The 26,399-nt window shown below is 44.3% G+C and overlaps 1 protein-coding gene across 2 annotated transcripts in view; it reads left to right on the forward strand.

The window, feature by feature from the left end:
* Dnah11 (dynein axonemal heavy chain 11) overlaps window positions 1-26,399 on the forward strand; it is a 312,765-nt gene that overhangs the window by 133,101 nt on the left and 153,265 nt on the right. The window contains exons 39-46 of one of the 2 annotated variants that reach the window (XM_057782825.1): window positions 241-318; window positions 2,283-2,419; window positions 5,206-5,356; window positions 6,313-6,461; window positions 12,716-12,866; window positions 16,552-16,683; window positions 19,130-19,303; window positions 25,035-25,239. In XM_057782825.1, coding sequence (XP_057638808.1) covers window positions 241-318; window positions 2,283-2,419; window positions 5,206-5,356; window positions 6,313-6,461; window positions 12,716-12,866; window positions 16,552-16,683; window positions 19,130-19,303; window positions 25,035-25,239 — 1,177 coding nt within the window. The remainder of the gene's footprint in view (window positions 1-240; window positions 319-2,282; window positions 2,420-5,205; window positions 5,357-6,312; window positions 6,462-12,715; window positions 12,867-16,551; window positions 16,684-19,129; window positions 19,304-25,034; window positions 25,240-26,399) is intronic. The other variant, XM_057782826.1, reaches the window with a different exon arrangement.

The raw sequence follows: 26,399 nt of genomic DNA on the forward strand, positions 1-26,399 counted from the left end.
ATGCATACACTCCCACTCACAAGTGATGGTGGGGATACCGATGGACGACAGGGATAACTTCTTTTATTCCCCTGCTTCTTATGTGAGACGTCTATAATAAGCCATACTGTGGACTTCCAGTCCATTTACCCATATGTGAGTGGGGGCTGACGAGGGTTTCAGGAGAGAACTAAAATGAGTAAGTTGTCTTTTGGTTGTTCAGTCACAAAAGGGCCTGAGTGACAGACTGTCTGTGTGCAGGTTGTTCAGCTTGAGGAGCTGCTGGCTGTGCGACACTCCGTCTTTGTGGTCGGAAATGCAGGCACAGGGAAGAGTAAGGTACGATAACTCATATTGTATTTTTTAGCGTCGGACGAATGTTCTCGGGGTGGGGAGTGGACAGCAATTTTCAGTGCTACTTCGGGTTCCCTTCAGTGAAGCCCCACATCGAATTAGAATCTGAGCTCCACTGTTGCCGTTTGATCAGTTGGCACTACTACCTTTTATACTGCATCAAAAACCAAATGCAACCTTTTGTGTTCACACACATGCACGTAGAGACGTGCGCGTGCGTGCGCGCACACACACACCAGGAATAGGTTGTGCCAGAGACTAGGCTTTCTACACAAGACAGGCAGCATTCTGCCGTATTCAGGCCTGCACCTGCATGCTCACACTGGGTGAAAGGACTCAGGCTGAGCGAGCCACCTGGCTTGCGGCCCTTGGTGAGCATTGCCCGCCCTTATTGAAACGACTGTCTTGCTTCCTTTTGGTCATCATAAATTTTACTTCCCGTGTCATTAAGAAAACAGATGCAACCATTTCCCCTCATTATTCCTTCAGTGATAGAGTCTTCCACGGGGCCAAAACAAAGCTTGAAAATAAGGTGGCAGCACCCACATGTTTTAGGTCCCTATTGTGTGCTGGGCTAGGTGCATTGTGTGTGATTTTCTCTATTGTGATGAGAAGCTATGGGCATTATTAAGTCCCATTTTTAGCTCACTGCTTGATTCTGTTTGGCCTTCCTGACGGTCCTGGCAACACAGTTATTTTCTTGGTTGGCAGACGGTGTATGCAGAGCTGTGTGCCTTCCCATTCCGGATGCTTGGGTATAAACACACTTGGTGGCCAACAACTAAAAATGATCAGAATGGGCCTATGAGTTCTAGAGTGTGGCTGCACACAGCACTTGCCAGTCCTCAGAGCTGAACCCGAAGGGGGACAATTGCTGAGGGAGGCTCTGTGTGGAGATTTTTCTCGTCAAAAATGTGATCATTGCAATATTAAAGTAGATTACTGATAGGCCTATAATTACTTTGTTAGTGTAACTTTCAGATGTAGGCCATGGTTCATGGAAGGACAAAATTAAATTCTGTAATTTCTAGTAGATTAATGGTTTCTAAAAATATAAGCCGCATATTCCTAGGGCACTTCATTTCTTCCTCTGCTCCTCACCTATTCTGCCCTATTCAGCACAGGCTTAGGCAGCCATGAGCAGGACTGTGTTGCTCACCCACTCATCATCCTAAAGGAGATGGCAATATTTTACCAGCCTTCTCAGGGGCTAGTAAAGGACAATTAGGATAGATATTTGGGTCAGTTAAATGGATACTTACCCAGTGAGCCCCAGTTCTGAGGTCTCTGTCAGGCTCCGGTGACACCATACCCTGGGATTTTGCTTTGATGCTGTTCAGACCACTAATATCTGTGGAGCTGTACCCCTGGCCTCTGCCCACGAGATGCCAGTAGCACAGCTCTGGCTTCCCCAAGCTCAGACCTCTTCCTGTGAAGGTTCACTATGTCACTGAGCACTGAAGAACGTCTATGCCAGCATCATTGTTGTCCCTAGGTTCTTGCTGGAATGCACACTGTGGGTAATCCCCCAGCCTGCTAGGTGAAACTCTCTGGGGGGGCTTCAGCAATGTGTGTGGACAACTCTGAGATGTTCTAAATGATACTAGCAGAGTGACCTCAGGAACAGAAATGCTTACACATATTCACACATGGTTAAAGGTCTCAAATCTACTCTATGTGCATTGCTAAATATCTTAGCTGATAAAGCAGCTTGCTCTCATCTAAGTGACTCAGAATCAGGTGAACTGATTCTGTCACCATGTCATCCATGGGATTGAATTTTACAGTATGAAGATGGAAACGTGCCTATGGCCACCTTTGCCACCTTCTGCATCACACTACATGTAGGACATCCAATAACGCACAACAAATTAGCAGAATGTTTTGTCAATCTTTCACTGTTCATTTGGCCAACTTTTACATTACTTCTCTTGGCTCACTCTTCCCAGATTTTGAGAACACTAAACAGAACGTATGTTAATATGAAACAGAAAGCCATTTGGAGTGACTTAAATCCCAAGGCTGTGACAACAGATGAACTCTTTGGCTTCATACATCATGCTACCCGAGAATGGAAAGATGGCAAGTACTAGTTCCTTTCTGACACACTTAAAATGCCTTTTCTCGATCTCCTTTTAGAAATCTATCTTTTAGTATGAGCCATAGCCATGCTCAGAGGTTAGCTGTGTGTTAAAGCTGACCACATGGTCTGCAGAACATACAAACTCAAGCAAGGTTTGAGGACGTGCTTGGCTGCACTGATCTGCTCAGAACTGTGTCTGTTCTACCCTTAGCAGCGATGGCACGGCTCCTTGTAAACCAGGGAGAAGCCAATGGGAATGTCCATTTCTAAAGTTTATAGGATGAGACACCGACTGAATTCAGGTTGGCATCACAGCTGTCGAACACAGAAGGCAGTGGACCATACTTCTGGCCTGGAAACCGAAACTGAAAACATTCTGAGCATAAGCTTAGGGGTTCAGGGTATTTCAGATGCTTGATTTTTGAAATAGAAATGCACAGTCAGTGAATCCAATGCAAACATTCCAAAATCCCTGAGAGTTTGGAATCAGAAACCCTTCTAATGCCAAGTGTTTGGGGTAAGGAACATTCAGCATGTATTTGGGAATAAACGCATGCTTTTGTTAGAGGTCTTTATAACTTCCCATTTCTAACCAGTGTGCCAACCTGGGTACAACCCTTGGTGTCCTCTCCCTCTGAGTCCCCTACAGCTGACTGCATAAAAGATTATATATATGTGTGTGTGTGTGTATATATATATATGTATGTATGTATGTATGTATGTATATATCATATATATAGACAAAGAGAGAGCTGGTATATATATTCAATATCCATTTTTATTGAATATATATATTGAAACTACATGTGGTGATATGTGCCTATAGTCCCAGCACTCAGAGCCTGAATGTTTAGTGAGTTCAAGACCAGCCTGTGCTATAAGTGAGTTCAAGGCCAGCCTGTGCTATAAGTGAGTTCGAGGCCAACCTGTGCTATAAGTGAGTTCAAGGCCAGCCTGTGCTATAAGTGAGTTCTAGCCCAGCCTATGCTATAAGTGAGTTCAAGGACAGCCTATGCTATAAGTGAGTTCAAGGCCAGCCTGTGCTATAATTGAGTTCAAGGCCAGCCTATGCTATAAGTGAGTTCAAGGCCAGCCTATGCTATAAATGAGTTCAAGGCCAGCCTATGCTATAAGTGAGTTCAAGGCCAGCCTATGCTATAAATGAGTTCAAGGCCAGCCTATGCTATAAGTGAGTTCAAGACCAGCCTATGCTATAAGTGAATTCAAGGCCAGCCTATGCTATAAGTGAGTTCTAGGAAAGCTTGGGCTACGAACTGAAGCCCTGTGAGTAGATGAATGAAAATAGGGGTGGGTATGGAGGAGAACATGGAGAAGAGGAGGAAAGGAAAAAATAGAGATAAGGAAATATGTATTAAATTTCAGTGGGCCTCCACAGATGCCACGTTAGCCTAAGCCACCTTCTTCCTGGTATTCCAGCCCTTTGTTTATATCTAGAAGTTGAAGCCTGTTTCAGGAGTGTGCCCCTTACTCTAGGGTTCACTCGTCCATGGCATACAGGACTAGTGATTGGGTTCACACCCTTCTCTGGCCTCCTTTCCTGGACTCAGCCCTCACTTCTGGCTACCTTTCCTTTTCCCAATCCCTGGTATTCCTTGCCTCTTCTTTCCAAGTCTTGGCATGGGATATGTCTCCACCATCTAGGCACTGTTCTCCTGAGGATACCCATGGCCTGCCCACTTGGGTAATAGGCTTGGTCCGATGCTACCTAGAGGACCTGCTTTGAACTAAGACACACCTGGCATTCTCCATCCATCATCTTTCCTTGTGCTTACTGCTCATGTGTTGGACACTTTTGCCACCTTTTCCTCGGGTCTGTTTTGCACGAGGGGTTATGACAGGGGTAACGTCGTTATCATTACACAGGAGCCCGTGACAGCTGCTGAAGTTGAGAGCCATCAGAACGCTAATGACTTCTGCTTCAATTATGGTGGCCAATTTTGCTGACTTCTGGGGTTTTTTAATGTTTGTTTGGGTTTTGGTTTTTGATGTTTGACTTTTTGAGAGAGGGTTTCCCTGTATAACAGCCCCAGCTGTCCTGGAACTCGGTTTGTAGACCAAACTGGTCTCAAACTCACAGAGATCCCTGCGCCTCAGCCTCCCAAGCCCAGCTGTGGTATGTTTTTTATACCAAAGACTTCACAGAGGAATTCTGCACATGAGCACTGAAGCGGGTTTGCTGAAGTCTCCAGCACGCGGCCTGAACACACAGCACACAGACGTGATGACAGCCAATGGAGTCCCTGCCTTCCTACCTCCCGGCTCATGACAGCCTCGCTCGGTTCTCAGGACTGAATCTGCGAAGCAGATGGATAGCACTTTGAAGCATGGGGCCTCAAAATTTAAACCTTGAGTAATGTAATAGAAAAAATGGAATAATATAAAAATATGATTTAAAAAGGTGAAATTTGCCAGGTAGTCTAAGATTGATACTGGCCGTGTGTGGAAAGGGACGTCTTCACCTGTTACAAATTTCAGTTTATGCTCATTTTAACTATAAATGTCCACAGTGGCTTCAAGTAAGGCATTTTCCTGTGTGGGGCAGGTGGGGAAGCTGTTGTCGAAGGCCAGGACCCTCCCCCACAGATAAACTTGCCTGCTTGTAAGTAATGGGACTAACTGGATGGAGTCCACCTAAGAAGCTCAGAAAGGCCATTGTGTGCCACTCCCGAGAAAGAGATAGCAACTTTCTTTTATTTAGCTTAAAAAAAAAAGGAGCTTCCAGGGAACATAAAGGCATTTTAGAGACAAATGGTCCTGGATTGTATTAGCGACATTTGCTCCTATTTTGCAGGCCTCTTCTCATCCATTCTGCGAGAGCAAGCAAACCTCAGGCACGAGGGGCCAGCCTGGATGGTCCTGGATGGGGACATTGACCCCTTGTGGATCGAATCCCTGAACACGGTCATGGACGACAACAAGGTGAATGGTACTGCAAGTTTACTCCTGAGCCCACATCCCAGGGCCGTTGAGAATTCCGTTCAGCTGCTAACGTCAGTGATCTCTTTCGCTGCTTATTGTAGTATTTTTTATGTAATCAGCATTGTGATGAATGATGGTTTCCTCATGAATCATAGTTAAAGAGTTTGGGGGAATGTGTCTCCCTTATCTTTGAATTGAATCACCTTTCATGAAAGTTAGGTACATAGAGAAGAATTCAATTTATCTGCCTTATTGTTTTCTAAGACCCAAGCATTAAATTCTTCTATTTTATGTTGTCTGATTAAATATTGAATACACAGACAACAAAAGAATGGTTCTGTACTGTGTGATAACTGGCGAGACCTGGTCATGCAAATGAAGTTGTTCCTATGGCTACAGATTATGTTTAAATGCTTTCCCAAGCATGCTGTGTGGTTGTCCTGGGAACGGCAAAGACAAGAGGTCCCACGTGATACCAAAGAGCAATGCAGGCCTGTTGTTGGGGCAGGAATGAGAAACTGGGAGCCAACATCACTCCAAGGTAGCATTGACCACCTTAGCAGCAGGCATTGCTTCCTGAATGAAGATACTGTTTATCAGAAGACAGAGTCTGTGGCCTTCCTGCTCTGGGAGCGACTAGAGCGTGCTTGGCAACTGCAGTGTTGCAGAGGCTCAAGGTTGCTCATTGTGCAATTCAGGCCTCATGGGAGTCTGCTTACATTGGGGTGGGATTCATTGCTTCTGCTACTGAAGGACTGGCTGTCAGGAGCCCACTGAGGCAATTCTGTTCTTTGAGGATTCAGCCAGACTGCCTCTGGGTAGGCTCAGATCTCAGCTAAGACGAATCTACCTGTAGCTGCCCTACTAGGGACAACACCAGTTGTGGTGCTCTGTTAGCTGCTGTTGACTCCTTTATGGCAATCTGCCTCTGACTATGACCACATCTGCTCATGCAGGTGCTGACCCTGGCCAGCAACGAGCGAGTGACCCTCACACCTTCCATGAGGCTTCTGTTTGAGACCCATCACCTGAGGACAGCCACCCCAGCCACTGTCTCCCGAGCCGGCATTCTGTATGTGAACCCGCAGGATCTGGGCTGGAATCCGTGAGCATTTTTTCTTTCCTTACATTTATTTTGTCATGACAATGCATGTGACATGAGCTTTGCCACATTACCATCAGTGAGGACAGAGCTGAGTGGCCAAGAGTGTATTGACGCTGTCGAATTGCTGCTGCTGCCAACCGTCTGCAGAACTGTCTGCATCTTCCCAGATGGAAACTCCTGTTCCTCTCTTGCCTGAGTTCCGTCTCCGCCTTGCAGCTTTTGTGTATAATGTTATAAATATGGGCATACAAACACAAATTGCTCTTCAAGGTCCAGTTTCAGTTACTTAATGGTAACCTCGGGTTTGCTAGATCGAATGCTAATTCAGCTTTTAATTTTTAAGGAATTGGTATCACATTTAGCCACAGTGCCTGTATTATGTTAACTTCCTACCAGTCACACACAAGAGGATGCTGAGGATGCTATACAGCATTCCATATCCTTGCCCGCACTGTCCTTTTCCCTTTTGTTCTAGATTTCCTCAATGTCTGTCTTTCTAGGAGCCTCACTGAGTGGGGTGAGGTGGTATCTCACTGTACTCTGCACTTACTATGAAGAGCATGTTCTTGTGTGTGTACTAAGTGCTTGTATTCCAGGAGAAAGGTTTATACAACCCCTGTGTCTATTCTCTAATCAGTTGATCTTAAGTTTTTTATTTATTTTAATCTCAGTTAAAATGATGTGACGATGATATTACTAATTAAGTGCAGGGCTCGTTGCATTAATTTAAAGGTAATTAAATTAGCACCCAGGTGTCTAAGTCATTTTTACTTACAGATTATCTTGATTACACACTTTGAAAATATTTAACACTCAGTAAATATGTGTTGAATAAGATGAACAAATAATCATTTCTATGAAGCTCTTAGATTAAATCTTTTTGTGAACATCTGCATGTCTGTGCATGTAATAGGCACATGTGTTCAAACAATGGAAACGCTTCATTCAGAGCAAGGGTTGGGATTCTCTTGCTTACATTGCACGTCTCAGTTGCTGTGTGGTTATGGGTCTCCCACCATGTCCTCACTCTGAGAACTTCTGAGCTAGGCAGGAGACCACAAGTTTCTATAGCAGATGTCCCCCGTCATCCCTCTGGACCCTATAACAGATGTCCCCCGTCATCCCTCTGTACCCTATAACAGATGTCCTCTTTCATGCCTCTGTACCCTACAGCAGATGCCCTCTGTCATGCCTCTCTACAGCCTTCTCACCTTGTCTCTGCCCAGACACTGCTCCATGTAACCACATACCTGGGCTCTCAGACCTCTGGTTTCTGGTTTCTTTGGCTCAGGAAGAACTTAGCATGAAATGAGAGGGAGAGATGAAAGGGAGACAGGCTCTTTCCTGATCCATCCCCAAAGGTATCACAGCAGCATGGCTGTGGAGCTCGTCAGCTCCTGCAGCTGCTTCCTGTAGGACCTGCTAGTCATCCATTCTCATGCCCCAGCATTCCTTGCTTTCGGCCTGTGCTGCAAGCATCCCTTACTGTAGCGAATCCTAAGAAATCATGAATTTATAAAGAGAGACAGTTGACTCAATCTCCCATTATCTGGGCCCTTCATTTAAAGGCCAGTGATGATGCAGTGCATTGTGGTACATCAGAGCTGCTCCCTTTGTGTAGATGGAGACTGCTTATTCATATCCCGGCTACCCAGACCCAAAACAACACAAAAACTGTATTAATTACAACACTGTTTGGCCACCAGCTTAGGCATATTCCTGGCTAACTTTCATATCTTAAATTAACCCATTTCTATTAATCTGTGTATCGCCACAGGTCTGTGGCTTGCCAGATGTCTGTCTCCTTTTGGCAGCTACATGGCTTCTCCCTGACTCTGTCTTCTTTCCTCCTCTATCTGCTTGGAATTCCCACTTTGCTCTACTCTGCCCTGCCGTAGGCCCAACACAGCTTCTTTATTAACCAATGGTAATAAAACATATTCATATCATACAGAGGGGAATCCCACATCACCCTTGTGACCAAGATGTCAGGGAGAAAGAAAGAGACGGAGAGAGACCTCCACCGTCCTTTTTAAAGGCACACGCACAGTCACCTCACACTTCCGTTGCACCCCATATCTTGCAGGTTCCACCACCTGGCACCAGCGCCACATGTTAAGAATCAAGCCTTTAACCTAAAAGGGTTTTTTATGTCCCTCTAAACCCAAACCTTGTCTCTCCACCCTGCTATATCTTTTGTGACTGGTCCTTCCAATACTCCTTCCCCTAAGTGTACTTTAAGAATGACCCCTGCTTCCTATCAGGAACTGCAATTGCTCTCCCTGATTCTTAAAGAGAGGAGAACCATGTCCAGGTCTTTTGAGCTTTAATTAAACTTCCTTGCATTTGTCTGAGGGAAAGAGTTTTCATCCTCTACAGTGCAAAATCATTCTTGGACTAGGATCTTTCTCCATGTAGGAGTCTGTTCCCGGGGTGTTTCTGTTGGTTAGGACTGGCTTAAGGAGTCTTAGAACTGCCCTGCTACTCCCCCACCTCTAGAACAGGATCTCCCCTGTGTAGCAGCACAAGGACCTTCAGAGATTCCTCGTCTGTGTTCTGATGCTCTCAAGCCTTTTGCCCTTCAGTCTTAAGGCATAAGGCAGTTAGTGCTTAAGGCAGCTCAGAATGATCTTCTACTCAAAGAAGGACTTTTATTCAAAGTTCCGGGTAGCTTCAAGAGCCATTCAGTCTGTATTAAGAGCTAGACGCTTTCTCTCCCTGTTATATCTCAGTGTGGCAAGGTTTTCATTGTATCAGAGATGAATGTGTTGTGACCAAAGGTCCAGGCAAGACATTTCCAGAATAAAGGGAATCTTGTTTAATCATATTCTGTTTTTTCACTTGCTGTTGCCAGAGAGTTCCAGCAGTGTCAGGTTTCAGGTTTCAGGTTTCTTTCACTCTGTAATTATTAGATAATTCACTGCCTTACTTTAATGCCACGATGTGATAGCTTTATGTGCATTGTTTACATTCATTTACATTCAGAGATCAATATATTAACTCATTTTCAGAAGCAGTATCTTTTAGAAAGTGTCAGTTTTCTGCAGCTGTTTGCTTCCAAGCGTTAAAAACTGCAGGGAAATTGGGCTCGTGCTACAGACTACAGTCACAAACCTTTCTTCTCCTGCTGTGTCTCCACCTTCACTTTGTCTCTGGCTGACATACATGTACATGCATATAGAAGTCTGTTTCCTTCTGTGATTTTTTGCAGAAATCCTTGACTATAAGTTGGAGATGTTAAGACATTTCATCTGTAAGCACTTATGCACTGATTTCCTGGGAACGAGAGCATTCTCTTTTATAAAATACACTATAACCCACACACTTAAGAAATCTATCTTGAATATAGCAAACATTTTTTAATCTTGTGAGTTACAAACATGATTTCACTTTTACCTTTGAAAAGAATCCACCATCAGAGCAAAGACTGTATTTATTTGGCTCTGTTGTCCCCATTTATCTAGAACATTCTCCCAACTTGTTCCTTCATACCATGTGTATTTTTGGAGAGAAAAGTTTACATCCCTCGGAGGATGAACTATTGGTGGCTTGGAAGTGGTGAGCCCTCATTCAGCCATCCTTTCTGCATAGTTTTCTGTCAAGAACCCTTTTCTTCCAACCATTTTCCTCTCTACGCCCCCTCCTCTTATTCTGCACTATGTTCCTTGTCATTTTCTGTTCTTTTTTGGTTCTCAGATCTGTCGCAGATGTTGGGAGGAGAGGTCCGCCCCACCCTCCCTGCGAGCTCTTCCCTCTGTATTCTTCACTTATCTTTCCGAGTCTGTGTTGGGCATTTGGATGTTCACTTTGTTTCAGAACTTCCTTACTGGAACCCTAAACCAGCCGTGTCTCTAAGCAGCTGGAAGGGTGCTGTTAGTAGACACGGTTGTGTTTAGAATCCAGGCTCGCTTCCCTGTACTCCTTGCTTTTAAGAGAATTTCATTTGTAATTACATGTGCTGCAGTAGTGGACCATCCCAAATGCCCATCCTAAAATCCGCAGCATCCTTTGTGAGATGGGAGGAGATGCAGACAGTGGCACGTCTAGTTCTTAGGCTTTGCCACAGACACATTTAATGGTCCAGAGCTCTTAATTGTCTTTCTTAATGTCAGTTTTTATTCCAAACCATAAAGATTTAACAATAATTTCTACATGAAGATTCCAATTGTTCATATTTGTTGATAGAAACCTTTTCACTCCTTTTGCGGTGTGATGACACTCATCTCACAATAGGGATCATTATTGCCCGTCTCCCCAGCAGACTCCCTTCTGACTATATGGCCTGTTTTGGTTAAGCTTTCTTCTCTCTAGAGCATCCGTCATTCATGGAAACAATAGGGGCACAGCAGCCACAGCATCATTTGCCAGTGGGTCTTTTATGTTTCCAAAAGAAGGTTCTGGCAGCTACCAATGCAGCTCAGCAAAAGCTCTTACCTGCCCCCTAATGCAAAGCCCACTTTAGGGATTTTTTGTTTGTTTGTTTCTGCTGCTCCTGGTGATTCTTGTAGTGGCATTCTGTTCCCCAAGTCATGTGGAAGACATTGTATACGAAGTGTGGGATGTTTATGTTCACCAGAGCGCTGCCTGACAATTCTTGCACAGAGGAGATGCACAGAGAGACTGAGGCAGGATCTGAACCCAGGCCTCCAATGCCACAACCCTGTGATAGAGAACATTGTTAGATGCTGATCTAAGTTCCTCATGCCATAACCATGGGAGCTCCATAGCTCTATGAAGTCCATTTATATTTATCAGGATATTAGTCAAAGGTCAAGAGGCAGTCATTTCCATTCATAGCTGGAAAAACAAAGCAGACAGGTGACCTGGTTAAAAGTAAGGGAACTGAGATGCAGGATCAGGGTAGTCCAGGTTAAGAGCACTGTCTCCCTGAGCAGTGCTTTCCTAACTCTTCCTACCATAGATTCTAGATACAACAATTTCTTTCTGGGGCTGGCAAGATAGCTCCCAGGTAAAAGGGGCTTTCTCCTAAGTCTGAATTTGATCCCTGGGTCCTACGGGATAGTAGGAAAGAACCAACATGTACAAATCATCCTCTGACCTTCACATTTGAGCCACAACATATAGGCATCCCCTAGACCTCCCTAGCCCCCCCCATCATACTAAACACATAAATAAGAACGACAGCAGCTCCACTCCGGCTCTGAGCAGCAGCATCTGTCACTGATGACAGATGTGGTCTCCGTGCATTCGTTCTCAGTTGCTGCTGCGGTCACCACCTCGGTGGCACCTGTCACACTGCTCTCATGTGAGTGGGCTCCTACTGAAGACCTGCTAGCTGGCATTCTAGAAACTAAACCACCGTATAACAGTGGTGAATATTTTATATAACCGTTCCTCAAGCTCTGTGGAAAGCACAGGAAGGCTTTGGTAGAACGCGCACCTTTGCTTCATTTGTACCATATTCAAGATGCAGGTCTGGTTTGCCTTTACAACAAGGTCTGGCTGTATTCGGTCTGTGACAGCACTGGTCATGTGCAGGCTGCTAAATGTATTTATGACCACTGCTTCCTACTTAAGTACAACTTTCTGAGTGACTCTTTTTCATTTAGCATCCCTTAGTTGCAACCCAGAGGTCACTAAGGATGCCATCATGGCATTGGTAAGCTGTTTACTAATACGGTGGTGATGTTTAATGTATCAAAATAAACATTTTATAAGCATAAGGCAGCTATATCTATATATCATATAAATATCAATATATTAAGGCATGTTGTACATTGCTGAGTTCCTGACTGTGAACACATTATCTTTTCAGGTTGGTTCTACAAAGTCCAGTAGAAAAGCACATTGAAGTAGCCCCTATGGACTGTGCACCTCTTTATTTATAACTGAATCCTCATTACTAAATAATTGATGCCAAGATTAATCAAGAAAAGTGCCAAGCTGTTTTCATAAATAAAGCCTCCGTCACTAACAGTCTGTTCATTTGGGAAATGACACAGTGCACTTCTCTCTAAACGCAAAGTAATGGCCTACTTAGGCACGATTATGTTTGCCTTCTAAGAGCTGTTAGAAGTTTCCTTTACATTCTTTTCATTAAAGGAAAAATGGCCATTAAAACAAGTCTTTAAAGGGCCATTTAAAAATATTTTCCATTTGAGAAATAAAGAGAACCACTCAACATGTCCATGAAATGCTGCGCCAAGCTGTGTGGAAGGGGGAGCTTCGAACTCAGTGGCATCCTGCTTTTCAAAGCCCTTGCTCAGTAAAAGCTTTTCTGTGTTTCTTTTCAGGTATGTGGCCAGTTGGATAGACAGAAGACGGTATCAATCAGAAAAGGCCAATTTAACTATTCTTTTCGATAAATATATTCCTGTGTGCTTGGAGAAGCTAAGAACCAGCTTTAAAACCATCACTGCTATTCCAGAGAGCAGCCTGGTGCAGGTCTGAGCTGATTTTTTATGCCTGGGAAGTCAGAATGACACACATTTTGCTTGCTTAAAAAGATGGGGGAAGGTACTGGTAGGACTTCCCAGTGGGTAGAGGCTCGTGGCCTAACACTTAACGACTTAAGCTCCATCCCTGAGCCCCACGTCTTGGAAAAAGAGAACCAGCTTCTACAAACTATTCTCTGAATATCACTTGAGGGCCAAGGCACCCTGCATTCACACATGCACATACATGAGGGCCAAGGCACCCTGCATCCACATGTGACTATCACATGAGGGCCAAGGCACCCTGCATTCACACGTGCACATATGTGAGGGCCAAGGCAACCTGCATGCACACGTGCACATACGTGAGGGCCAAGGCACCCTGCATTCACACGTGCACATATGTGAGGGCCAAGGCACCCTGCATGCACACGTGCACATACGTGAGGGCCAAGGCACCCTGCATGCACACACGCACACACATGCTCTTGCCTCCACCCATAAACAACTAAGGTTTTTAAAAGTATTTTCAGAATTGTTAGGTTGCTTCCAGCCTTCTGCTATTGCCCGTTCAGTCCTTGGATGTTTGCGCGGAGCCCACGAAGTGAAATCTGCTCATTTTCTGCCCCCCCCCCCGAGATTTACACAGTTCCAGAAAGCACTCATGAGCACCACACGTGTCCATGCGGTCCTTGTGTCATCCCAACACTTTGGGACAAAGCCGGAGCAAAGTTGCTACAGCATCATTTCTTTATTTTTCTAGCTGTCACTCAGAGCGCACTGTCTGACAGAAACAAGAGACAAGAGGGAAGTTCATTGGGGCTCGTGGTTACCAGGGAGTTTCAATTCTTTGTGGTACAAAAGGCAAGACTGGGAACACTGAGCTCTATTCTTATCATGGTAGACCAGGAACCAAAGTCTACCAAAGGATTAGGTCATAATCTTCAGCAGTCTGAAGACTGCCCCCAAAGGCTACATGCATACACACACATGCATGCACACACATATACGGTACAACCATCTGGGAGACAAACATTCAAAACATTTCAGATTCAAACCACAACACTGCCCAGAGAGATGCTTCAAACGTTTTTGAATCCGATAACCAGACAAAGCACAGGTGCTGACCAGTACAAAGAAAAGACACCTCTGATTGGATACACGTGCTCGTGAAGGTATGTCAGTGTGGGTGAAGAATCTGGAAGGATCCAGGAAGCCTTTTGTTCTGATCCTCATTGTGAGACTGCTCGTGCCAGTAAAAGACGCAAGGGATTTGTTGGGGCTGTGGTGAGTCAGAGCTGCTCACAACAGAAAAGTCAAGGTCATGGCCGTAGGGTAACAAGAAGTATCAAACTTCTCTAAGGGTTTACAATGGAAATGCTTCCCCCTCCAGGAACAAAATTAGTCTCTCGGAACTTTGTTGCCATCAAGTTACTATGTTACCAAATTTATTTGAAGCTGCGTTAGAATAGTCAGGCGCATAATAAGAAGGGAAAGTTCAGGTTTTGGGATAATTCACACACCAATTAAGTAAACGATAGTATTCAACAGTAATTATCCGAGGTATAATTTATTTCTGAAAGCAGGTCTGAATTTATTCATAATGAATTAATTATGTGGTTAGCCTAATTAGACTTCCTTGGATGTAACGCTTGTACAAGGCGGGATGTGTTCTTTCTCAAGTCGCCTTGTGTATTTGCGTGATTCTCTGCAGTGCGAGGGGTGTGAAAACAGGCCCGTGGGAATTAAATGTTTCTGCTCTCCGTCTTCATTTTGTAGCGTTCAGAAATGGCCTTTCATTCTTAGCTCTTCTAAAGCTGTTATTTTTGACCAACATTTCCCACAGTTTCCTAGAAGAACAGGAATTTAAGGCAAAATGCCTAGACAAGAGACCAGTTAAGACGACGTTTATACAAAGTCTGTGCTCCGTGTTTCCCAGCGTGTGGAGCATTCTTCAGCTGGACGAAGCATGTTAGCTCTTGAAGCTAAAGTGTGATTTTGTCAGCTGCTCACCTCACACTCAGGAATGTTTTCGTGTAGTGTCAGGAAACGTGGGACTGAACCCTAAGACTGACTGCCATGTCTGCTGATAGCCGCTTTGATCTTAGTCATTCCTTTAGAAACCATGGTTTCTTCTCCCATGTAACAAAGCTACAAGAAACTGATCCGTTTTGTTAGAAAATTATCTCAAATTGACAGATATGGCACAATATAAAATGATAGAAATATGAACATTTTAACACTTCCCCTTCTTCCTGGTTAGGAGAGCAAGGTGCTCACAGGTAGTGGGCCTGAGTCAGGGCCTGTGCAGGCCTGGGGCAAGAGCTTTTGAAGGTTAGAAACTATGGTGATTATAATTACTGACAGCTATTCTGGGCTCTTGGGAGCTAGCCCACACAAGGAGCTGTTACTCATCTGTGTGAGTGTGTGTAAGTGTGTGTGTGTACATGTCTTTGAGTGTGTGTGAGCGTGAGTATATGAGTGTGACCATGTGTGATGTATGTGTGAGTGTGTGAGTATGAGTGTGAATGTGTGTGATGTATGAGTGAGTGAGTGTGTATGAGTGTGAATGCATGTGATGTGTGAGTGTGTGAGTATGAGTGTGAATGTGTGCGATGTGTGAGTGAGTGTGTATGAGTGTGAATGCATGTGATGTATGAGTGAATGAGTGTGTATGAGTGTGAATGCATGTGATGTGTGAGTGTGTGAGTATGAGTGTGAATTGTGTGATGTGTGAGTGATGTGTGAGTGAGTGTGTATGAGTGTGAATGCATGTGATGTATGAGTGAGTGAGTGTGTATGAGTGTGAATGCATGTGATGTGTGAGTGTGTGAGTATGAGTGTGAATTGTGTGATGTGTGAGTGAGTGTGTGAGTGAGTGTGTACGAGTGTGAATGCATGTGATGTATGAGTGAGTGAGTGTGTATGAATGTGAATGCATGTGATGCATGAGTGTGAGTGTGTGAGTATGAGTGTGAATGTGTGTGATGTGTGAGTGAGTGTGTGAGTGAGTGTGTATGAGTGTGAATGCATGTGATGTATGAGTGTGTATGAGTGTGAATGCATGTGATGTGTGAGTGTGTATGAGTGTAAATGCATGTGATGTGTGAGTGTGTGAGTGTGTGAGTGTGAATGCATGTGATGCATGAGTGTGTGAGTGTGTATGAGTGTGAATGCATGTGATGTGTGAGTGAGTGTGTATGAGTGTAAATGCATGTGATGTACAAGTGAGTGAGTGAGTGTGTATGAGTGTGAATGCGTGTGATGTATGAGTGTGTGCGTGTGTATGAGTGTGAATGCATGTTATGTATGAGTGAGTGTGTATGAGTGTGAATGCATGTGATGTACGAGTGAGTGTGTGAGTGGGAGACTAGCTCACCTAGTTTACTTAGTAATTGTTATTGGAATTATTTAAAATGTTTCTTACTCCAAATCTTTTAGTATTCTAAAGATTGATTAAAGTTCTTATTTTTTGAACCACTGATTTAGCCATCTAAGACACATCATTTTATTGTGTCCCTAAACATTAGCAAATCACTGAGTTTTGAAAAGTTACATACGCTCTTAAGAAAGAGGAAGAATTTTTAAGAAACTTGTTTAACCGTTCTCCAGCATTGGAAAACAAACAAACAAACAAACAAACAAAAAAAAAAAAAACATTGCCCTAAATGAATGGTGTTTTTTTTTTTTTCCAGACTGTTTGTACTCTTTTGGACTGTTTGCTGACTCCTGAGAACGTTCCTCCCGACAGCCCCAAGGAAGCCTACGAAGTCTACTTTGTCTTTGCCTGTGTCTGGGCATTTGGAGGCACTCTGCTTCGAAACCAAGTATGGCAAAAGAGTTTCCAGAGATGCAAACTTATGGGGAAGTTGCGTTTTAAAATGTGGTTTGCATCTTCTAGTTATGTTATCACCCATCTCTGGACCTGGTGTGTTCTGAGCTGTGGAGACTGTCCCTTCTGGGGCGTCGCTGCAGTCTGGTGTGTTCTGAGCTGTGGAGACTGTCCCCTCTGGGGCGTCGCTGCAGTCTTAGTCAAAGACATAGCTTGTGCAAATACACACCTCATCCCACCCCAAATATACAATCCACTTAGACTTACCATGTGCCAGAAACATGTGTCTCACCTCTACCATCTGCTTCCAAGTGCCTTCTTATGTCATCTCTGTCACATTGCTTCAAGACAGCCTCCATGTGCAGAGAAAGCCAAACTTCGTCTCTCCTAGAGACAAAGATTTTGTGCCAAGGGCTCCTGGTGGCTGCTGCTGGGTCTTCCTCAGATGTGCCCTTCTTCAAGGCCCACACCTCCTGGTGCTTCAGCATGTCCCTGGCCATGGTCCTCCAGTACGGAGACTCTAGTTAAAGTGCACACCACTGGCTAGCCATCCCGCCTTCTCAGCTCTCCTCAGGCATAAGTAGAAAATTCCCCTCAGAAGGCATTGCATCCAAAAGTGACCCACATCCTGCTAGTCCTCATTAGTGATGGATGCAGAGAACAGCTCTATAAATAAATCGAGCCTCACAAATCATTGTCACCCTGTCAGCTGCCAGATGTCCTTCTCTGATCTCTAAGTGCTCCCATGGGTCAGCGGTCAGTGCTGCTTTGAGTGGGAACCAAGGGCGAGGTCTCCTCTGCTTCCTCCGAGCCCCCTTTTCCCTGTTGAGAGTGTGGACAGAGGGTGGACAGAGGGTGGATGTCCCATTTGCTTCCTTCCATGCTCCAGAACAGTCACTTTGCTTTAACAAATTGAGCAATTGAGAATGCACCACAAAGTCATTTTCATGATGGAATGTTTAGACAAAGCAAAATTTGAAGGGAAGTAGAAGTCAGGTGTATTTTGTGCAAGAGAATGGAGTCAGTAATATCTGTGGATTATTAAAATTCACATTGGCTTGGCTTCAGACCAAAGTTTATAGGGAGATAAAATATCCCATGCTTTGCTATGAAAATAGTTTCAGTGAGGGTAAATGTCCGGCAGGAACATGAACTCTGCTAATTTGGAGGTGGGTAGGGGAGGGACTCTCCTTCAGAGTGCTCCCCCACCACTGTTTGTCACAATCTCCACCGCCTGACTGCTCCTGAGTGTGAACAGCCTGGTACTCAAAAGGACCACCATAGCCCAAGGACGCAGGGACACCAAATGAAGAGGGGGATACTGGAGCTGGGATGCTAGTTGAGTACAAGATTGCCAAAGGCAACGAACATGCACAGCACTTCCAGATTTTGCTGAAATTCACTAGGTCAGGTCAATCCCAAGGGTATAGGAGTCCCTGCTCCAGACCTCTGGGAACATATGAGTTGCTGGTCCAGGTTTCCAAGGATACGAAGTTGACAGACCGACCATCTGAGGATGTAGAATTCATTTTATCAGACCATTGAGTTCATCTGATTCCCTGAGCCAGACCACTGAGGATGTAGGGGATGCTGTCGCTGTATGGGTGCTGTCCCTTCCTCATGCACTACACCCTAGTGATCAAGACAGCGAGAGCTTATGTGTATCACTTTGTCAGACAACACCACCATTATAGAGATTGCGCCCTGCCGCGTGACTTCGCTGGAGGACAACTCATCCCTATGGGGTTTTCAGCCAGGCTCGCGGCTCTGTCCTGCTGGAAACCAAGGCGAGACTGTCCACATTTTCCCTGTGCACTTCCAAATCTATGGGGCCTGTGGTGCGCCAAGTTTTAAGAACACCTTTTGTTAGTGACACAGCATTGGCAATGTATTACTTTTGAAAGCAAAGACTTTTTTAAGTAGTGTTTTTCATTATCGTTATTTGGTAAACAAAAAGACATCAAATAGCAAAAGGGCCTGAAGGCTGGGAACTCAAAAGAATAGACAGATGTTCTGTCCATATGTTTAGTGCTTTAAAAAGCATGCGTTCTCTTTTTCTGCTGTCCCCATGAGTGGTGCTAACGGTGGAAGCCAACCACAGTGTTACTCTCCACTGTCTAGCAGCACCTGGCACAGAGATTTGCACAGTGGTTCAGTGTTAGATTGAATAGCAGGAGAGAAGTGAGGCTGTCCCAGCACTGTCTTGCTTTTTAAGACGCTTTGCACCCCTTGTGGCTGCCTGTCACTCACTACTTCCGATCTGCATAGCAGCATTACTGGCTACAGCTCAGACCTAGCGTTCAACCTAACCTGGTGAATTCCCACCTAGGAGTTTGGTTGGCATTTATGACGCAGTACCCCACAGACCCTGCATACAGCAGAATTTGTAGGGGCTGTATTCTTTCCAGGTCTATTCTAACAAGTTCTCCTGTTCTCCATAGCTTTCTGACTATCAAGCCGACTTTAGTCGATGGTGGCATAAAGAAATGAAAGTCGTGAAGTTTCCATCCCAGGGAACCATCTTTGATTATTATCTGGACCCCAAAACTAAAAAGTTCCTGCCTTGGACCGATAAGGTGCCTCCGTTCAGCATGGATGTCGATGCGCCCCTGAAGGTAGGCATGCAGATCTTCAGAGGAGACAGCCTGTCCTTCTCTTGCTTGTGCTTTCTGCTCTGTGAACCACATGTTTCCCTGGGAGAGAAGAGTCAACTGTGCGGATGCGCAGAGAGGAGGTCCATATCTCTGCAAACTCTTTGCCCCTAGGTTCAGCACAACCCTGTGGGGGTCACATACTTATAATCTCTAGAAACTGCACTAACTCTGTAAAGCCAGAGGCAGGATTTACTTTATTCAATTATTCTTATTTCTAAGCTTATGTAAACTTTTGGGACATCACTTTTCACATAGAACGTCCTTCTTTTCCCACCCCTGACACAAATGATGCGTTTGATCTTTACAGCACTAGCGTTCCACATTCTCCCGTCAGCTGACAAGTCCACGTGAATGACTTCTCTTCATACATGGTCCATCCCCATTTCTCTTAGATTGGGTTATTCTGTGACCAACTTCTTGTTCTGCATTAGTCTCCTTTTAAAAAAATAACATTTTGAATCATTTTAGAGCTTGCCGTTGGAAACAGTGCTGGATGGATGGCTGAGAGGGGACATTGTCTCCTCTGTGAGGAAGCAGCTGGTTCCAAACATCAGGAACTCGAAGCTGTGGTTTCCAGGAGCTGTCAACAGAGTACGCGTGAGAGTGATAGGTGCAAGGGCAAGGCTAGACCTACAATCCAACACTGCGTTGACTCCGGTCTTCATCGATGTCTTCACACTCATGCACATGCATGTATTTGTCTGTCTGCTTTTACATGCCTCCTCCACTTTGATTAGTTTACAGGAATTCCCATAGCGAAGTGAGGCTTACTAGGCAGCACAAACAATACTTTCCCACAGCTCTGAAGGCTCCATGGCAAACAGACAGGGAGGGGATGCTGCCCTGAACCTTTGGTCCCTCAGGGTAGCAGCATTGAACCCTTAGCCGAACTGGCAGTCCCAGCTCTGTGTCCTCAGACAGCAGTCTTGGCCAACCGAGTCCAAAGAAGGGGCCCTGCCCTCTGCAGCTGAGGTTAGTGCCCTTTGGGTCCACGGTGCCAGTGGCATCAGCAGTATAGATGTCTACATTGCATTTTAAAGTCCCAGAAGTCCCCAGACCTTTGGTCATGCTACCCTGTATCTCTCTTGTCTAAGGTGGAAGACCAGAACACTAAAATCCCCTTTAGAGCTTGTTGTCCATGGGCTAATGGACTCTACCAGGCTCTGCCTCTCAAATGTCCTATCACTGCTTTCCAAAACTACCACATGGGACCAAGACTTTAACCCAAGAACATCTGGGGCTCACACATTGCAATGACTGCAAATGGCACCTCTAGCACAGTGGAGGCCACCAGGGAGGGCGATTCAAGCAGAAAGCTGGCTGTTAGGAGGCCCCCAGTCATGTTTTCTGCACACTGCAGTCTGCCGTCTATCCAGCCTACCTCCATTATGGATGCCCAGCAGTATTTCCTAGCTGATTAAAAACTGAGGACAAAAACCTCTGTCAGAACCTGATCCATCTTATCATTGTATTCAAAAGAAAACAAAGAAAAACAATTTTACTCAGCAAGTTTTATTGAACTGAAAAATTCATTTTCCTCCTGGAAGGCTGTGCACTGGCTTTACATCCAATGGTAGCAGTGTGGTTGTGCGATTGGCAGCCTCGTTATATGCTGCAAGGAGAGCCTGCTTGTTTATCCCCGAAATAACCACACAGAAACTGTATTAATTTAAACACTGCTTGGCCATTAGCTCTAACTTCTTATTGGCTAACTCTTACATATGAATTTAACCCGTTTCTATTAATCTGTATATTGCCACATGGCAGTGGCTTGCTGACAAAGATTCTAACAGGTGTCTGTCTCAGGCAGAGGATCCATGGCATCTCCTGACTCTGCTTTCTTCCTCACAGAATTCAGTTCTGTCTTCCCCACCTACCTAAGTTCCACCCTATCAACTAGGCTAAGGCAGTTTCTTTATTCGTTAACCAATGAAAGCAATACAAAGACAGAAAGACCTCCTACACCATTTATATGCTGGAGCAGGACCATGGAAAATTAGAAATATTATTATACTCCCCAGGCCCTTTCTAAATAATTTAGATCTATGAACTAATTGATTCTTTTTGCGTGTATGTGTTCATGTATGTATGCATGTGTAGAATGTGTTCCTCTGTGTGACTGCAGTTGCACATGGGCATGTGTGCATGTGGAGACTAACACTGAATGTCTGCTTCAGTCACTTCTCCAGCTTATTTTTTTTTAATATTTATTTATTTATTATGTATACAATATTCTGTCTGTGTGTATGCCTACATGCCAGTGGAGGGGTTCAGACCCCGTTACAGATGGTTGTGAGCCACCATGTGGTTGCTGGGAATTGAACTCAGAACCTTTGGAAGAGCAGGCAATGCTCTTAACCTCTGAGCCATCTCTCCAGCCCCCTCCAGCTTATTTTTTATGCAAATCACTGAACCTGTAACTCACTGTCAGCTACACTGGCTGTCCAGGAAGTCCCAGGGGTCTCTCACTTTTGATTTCCCAGTGCTAGGATTATATGCACTTTGGTACCTGGGTTTGTGTGTAGGTACTAGTGATTCCAACTCAGGTTTTCATCCTTATATGGCCCATACTTTACCAGCTGAGCCATCTCCCTAGCTGCAGTTAACTTATTCTTTACAGCATCCTGGTAATGAGGCACCATTTTATACCTGGAGAAACAGAGAACCAGATGAGAAATGTTTCCACAATGGTATTTGTAGTGACCATAGAATGACTAATGATCCTAATTTGTCTAGGTTTGAAGAAATTTCCAGAATGTTTAAGCATAGGTGATGGTACATGCCTTTAATCCCAGCGCATAGGAGGTAGAAGCAGATAAATCTCTATTGAGTTTAAGAAGCCATACTGGTCTACAGAGTGAGTTCCAGGACAGCTAGACCTACAGAGAAACCCTGTCTCAAAAAAGAAAGAAAGAGAGAGGGGGAGAGGGAGGGAGGGAGAGAAGGAGGGAGGGAAGGAGGAAAGGAAAGGAAAAGAAAAGAAAAGAAAAAAAGAAAAGTACATTAACTTTTAAAACCAAGAGACTTAGCCACACCAAAACAAACAGAGCAGCCTGCCAGTGCAGCTCCTGACTTCACGTTCTGCAGGACTGTGTTAGGAGTTTGTGCTGAACTCAGGCTCCACAGAATAGATTCCAGTCCAAGCACCTGCACTCACTCACCGACTGTGACACTGTCCAAGTGACCTGATGGCTTAGGGGTTTTATTGCTGGGAGTAGACTCCATGACCATGGCAACTCTTACAAAGGAAAACATTTAATTGGGGTGGCTCACTTACAGTCCAGATGTTCAGTCCATCATCATCACGGTGGGACATGGCATCGTGCAGGCAGACATGGTGCTGGAAGAGTAGGTGAGAGTCCAACATCCTGTGGGCAACAGAAAGTCGACTGCACAGTATCCTGAGCACAGGAGACCTCAAAGGCCACCCTCACAGCGGCATACTTCCTCCCAGGCCATGCCCACTCCAACAAAGCCACTCCCTTTGAGATTATGAGGGTCAATTGCATTCACACTTCTACACCAGAGCTCTCGGTGTTAGGTTCCTGCTCTCTGAGAAGGATATCTCGCAGGTTTGTTGTGCATCCTGGATTGTGCAGCATACATAGTGGAGGCCACCCAGCTCTGTAAGTGTTCATTGCTGGTGTTCCTATGCGAAGGAAAGAGCTGACAGCCACAGAAAGATCCAGTGATGACAAATGTAGGCTGGAAGGGAAACAGCATCTTGGATGTTTAGAAGTCTCACGATTAATGGCATAGAACCCGGCCTGGCCTTCAGGAGGTGCTGGTGTCACCGTGTGAAAGGGAAGTTGGAGAATAAATGGTTATGTCAAGACCATGACCCAGAGTGATCCACAGAATACTTCACTTTGGTCAGTTGGCACTAGCCACGTAAGGAGGAACTATATCCATTATACATGTGTGTGTTTTTTAAAGTCAAAAATCAACTCTGTAAGTAAGGCCTTTTATGTATGTTTGGTGGTCTTGTTTACCACTTTTACATTTGGCCACTAAGAAATGCACCAAAATAGCAGCTATTTTTTAATTGTTGTGCAGAATTCAATCTCTGCATCTACCTTTTGTCTGAATATTTTATTCTAGTCTGTATTTCCCAAGTCTGTTTCTGTTATTCAATATCACTCTGTGTGTGTGTATGTGTGTGTGCATGTGCATACATGAACGCAAGCCTCTGGTGACTTCTGAAGATTGAATTCAGGTTGCCAGACTGGCACAGTGTAGACAGAGACTGCTTGTTCATTTCTCGGCTGCCCAGAGCAGAAATAAGCACACAGTAACTGTATTAATTCCAACATTGTTTGACCAATACTTAAGTGTATTGTTAACTAGGTCTTATATCTTAAATTAACCCATTTCTATTATTTTGTATTTTACCACGAGGCCTGTAGTTTACCAGTAAGGTTTCTGGGCATCTGTCTCCTTCAGCAGCTACATGGTGTCTCTCTGACTCTGCCTTCTTTCCTCCTCTATCTGCTTGGAATTCCCACCTTGTTCTATTCTGCTAAGTCACTGGCAAGAACAGATTTATTCATTAACCAATAAAAGCAACACATATACAGAAGGACTTCCCACACCATTTCCCCCTTTCTGTTCAAATAAAAAGGAAGGTTTTAACCTTAACATAGTAAAATTACATATAACAAAACAGGTATTAAGCAAAACTTATAGGTACAATATTTATATCTACTTTATCTTTTATCATAACTAAGAAAATCAATAATTATAACTATTTATTTTTTCAACTCCATCAAAGACTCCAGAAGTATATAATATTACCTAAGTTAACAGGAAGTGCATTGTAAGAAACTTCCAAAACTCTAGAATTGATGGAGACATCTCGCTGCCTGGACAGTCACCCAAAGTTCTTCTGTACCATTGGGGCACCCATCTTCAGCCCACAGACTTTTTCATGAAGCAGAAAATTTCAAAGACAGTTCCACCTATATTGGTAGTTTGTCAGTCACTTTCTTTTGTGTCCTGTAGAATGTCTGGCAGACTCTTTTATGAAACAGGAACCCTGAAGGACCATCTCACCTTCTTTAGGCCTTTCCTGATGAGTCATTTGGCCAGCAACTCTGGGCCTAATTTTCACTCATTTTCTTTTGTTCTGGTAGGGCCACTTCAAATTTCTGTGGAACATTATGGTGTCTGAATAAATAAATACTAATAAACCACTAAATTTCAAAGCACAAGCGTAAAGACTTAACTTTATCAAAATGTTCACATATGCTTTGGATCTGGGCACACTCTACCTGCCTCCAACTTGTATTTCATTGTGCTGAACACTATTGCTTGGACTGTACCATTTGTGCCAAGATACTGCTCCACCTCTGTGTGTAGCTCCAATAGTCTCATCAGCTTCTGAAGAAAGTAGACACTTCAGGCCATATCTGCTTTATTCTCTCCCATACCTACAACAGCTGGGGGAAGGAGGAACTCTGGGAAAGGGACTGGGGTGTGTCCTTCCCTTGGAATGATGTTATTGGTTGTCTCTGCTCTAACAATTGATAACATTGCCCAACTGCCCCCTGAAAGCTGTGACATCTGCACTACTGGACATGAACTTATACAAAGAGTTCCCTGGGTCTTAATTCAAAATTGAGTGTTGGCTCAGCCTTGAAGCTCAGTAATGCCTCTGTCTCTCTCTAACCCTTCTCCTGCTTTTCTCTCCTAGACAGTTCTGGTACACACATCGGAGACAACTCGTCTTAGGTATTTTACTGAATTGCTACTTGAGAAAGGCAAACCACTAATGCTAGTTGGAAATGCAGGAGTGGGGAAAACGGTCTTTTTGAGTGAGACCCTGGCAAGTCTCTCTGAGGACTACACGGTGTCCCGTGTACCTTTCAACTACTACACGACATCGGCAGCACTGCAGAGTGAGTGCCCCGCCCCTGGTACACAGATGGGCCCTTTGACCTACGCAGCTGTTGAAGAGACTGTTGCTCTAAGATGGTCTGAGACAAAGTATCTGCATCTATCCCAGGCTTACTCCTGCTTCAGACTCCTGAGTGCAGGCTTGACAGATGGGTTGGAATTATTTCTTTGTAAACCAGCAAAAGTTTACATTCACAAAGCTAATTATGTCACCTTTAAGCCATATAATTCCCTGTAATTAATTCATGGAACTGGATAATAAAAAGGGAGTTAGAAAAGAACCCTCTGAGCAGAGAAAAATGTAGAGCTCAATAAAAATCAAAAAAGAAAAAAGAAAGAAAGAAAAGAACCCTCCGGTTACTCTTTCAAGTAAGGATTTGAGTCCAGAGACATTCAAAGTACATCAAATGACATGGCCAACTTCCAGTTATTTAATTTTCCCCATTATATTTATTTAGTGTGGGTAGGTGGTACACATGTAGAAGACAGAGAACAACTCTCTGGAATCGGTTCTCTTTTTCTACCTTCTAGTACCCCAGGAATCAGATTCAGTTCATCAGGCTTGGCAGCAAGCAAGCACCTTCACATGCTAGGCCATCTCAGTCAGTGGCTTTGACAACTCAGTCGTGTGTGTGTGTGTCTGTGTGTGTGTCTGTGTGTGTGTGTGTGTGAATAAGGCTGAACTGCTGAGTGAATGTATGGGAAGAAGCACAGGCTTTGCACTCAGAGTCAGGTGGAGGCCAACAGCATGACCAGTTGATATCAGCAACTCTGTTGCTGCCCAGCACAAGGAGAGGAGCAGCAAGACATGGACGGCTCAATTGCTGATTGGAACTGTTGGGTTGCTCTGAATGTGGATTCCTGGGATGTATGTGTGCATGTGTGTGTGATTTTCATGGCTGTGTTTCTGAGTCAAGTAATAAACTTCCTTTCCCTCCAACATTAGCACACTCAGCATCTTCCTTCAGTCAACTTGTCTTGTTTTATGACTGAAATAATTAGAAAGCTGATTCTGTTTTGTCTCTTTAGCAAATATGTATGATTTCTCTACTTGTATGAGGAATGGATCCTGTTCAGAAGTGCAGCATAAAGATTTCCTTATGAGTTAAGCATGGGAAACTGGGTACTGCTCATCAGTTCAACAAATTACATGATAAACTAC

Source organism: Chionomys nivalis, chromosome 10 (assembly GCF_950005125.1).
Source record: "Chionomys nivalis chromosome 10, mChiNiv1.1, whole genome shotgun sequence".
NCBI lineage: Eukaryota > Metazoa > Chordata > Mammalia > Rodentia > Cricetidae > Chionomys > Chionomys nivalis.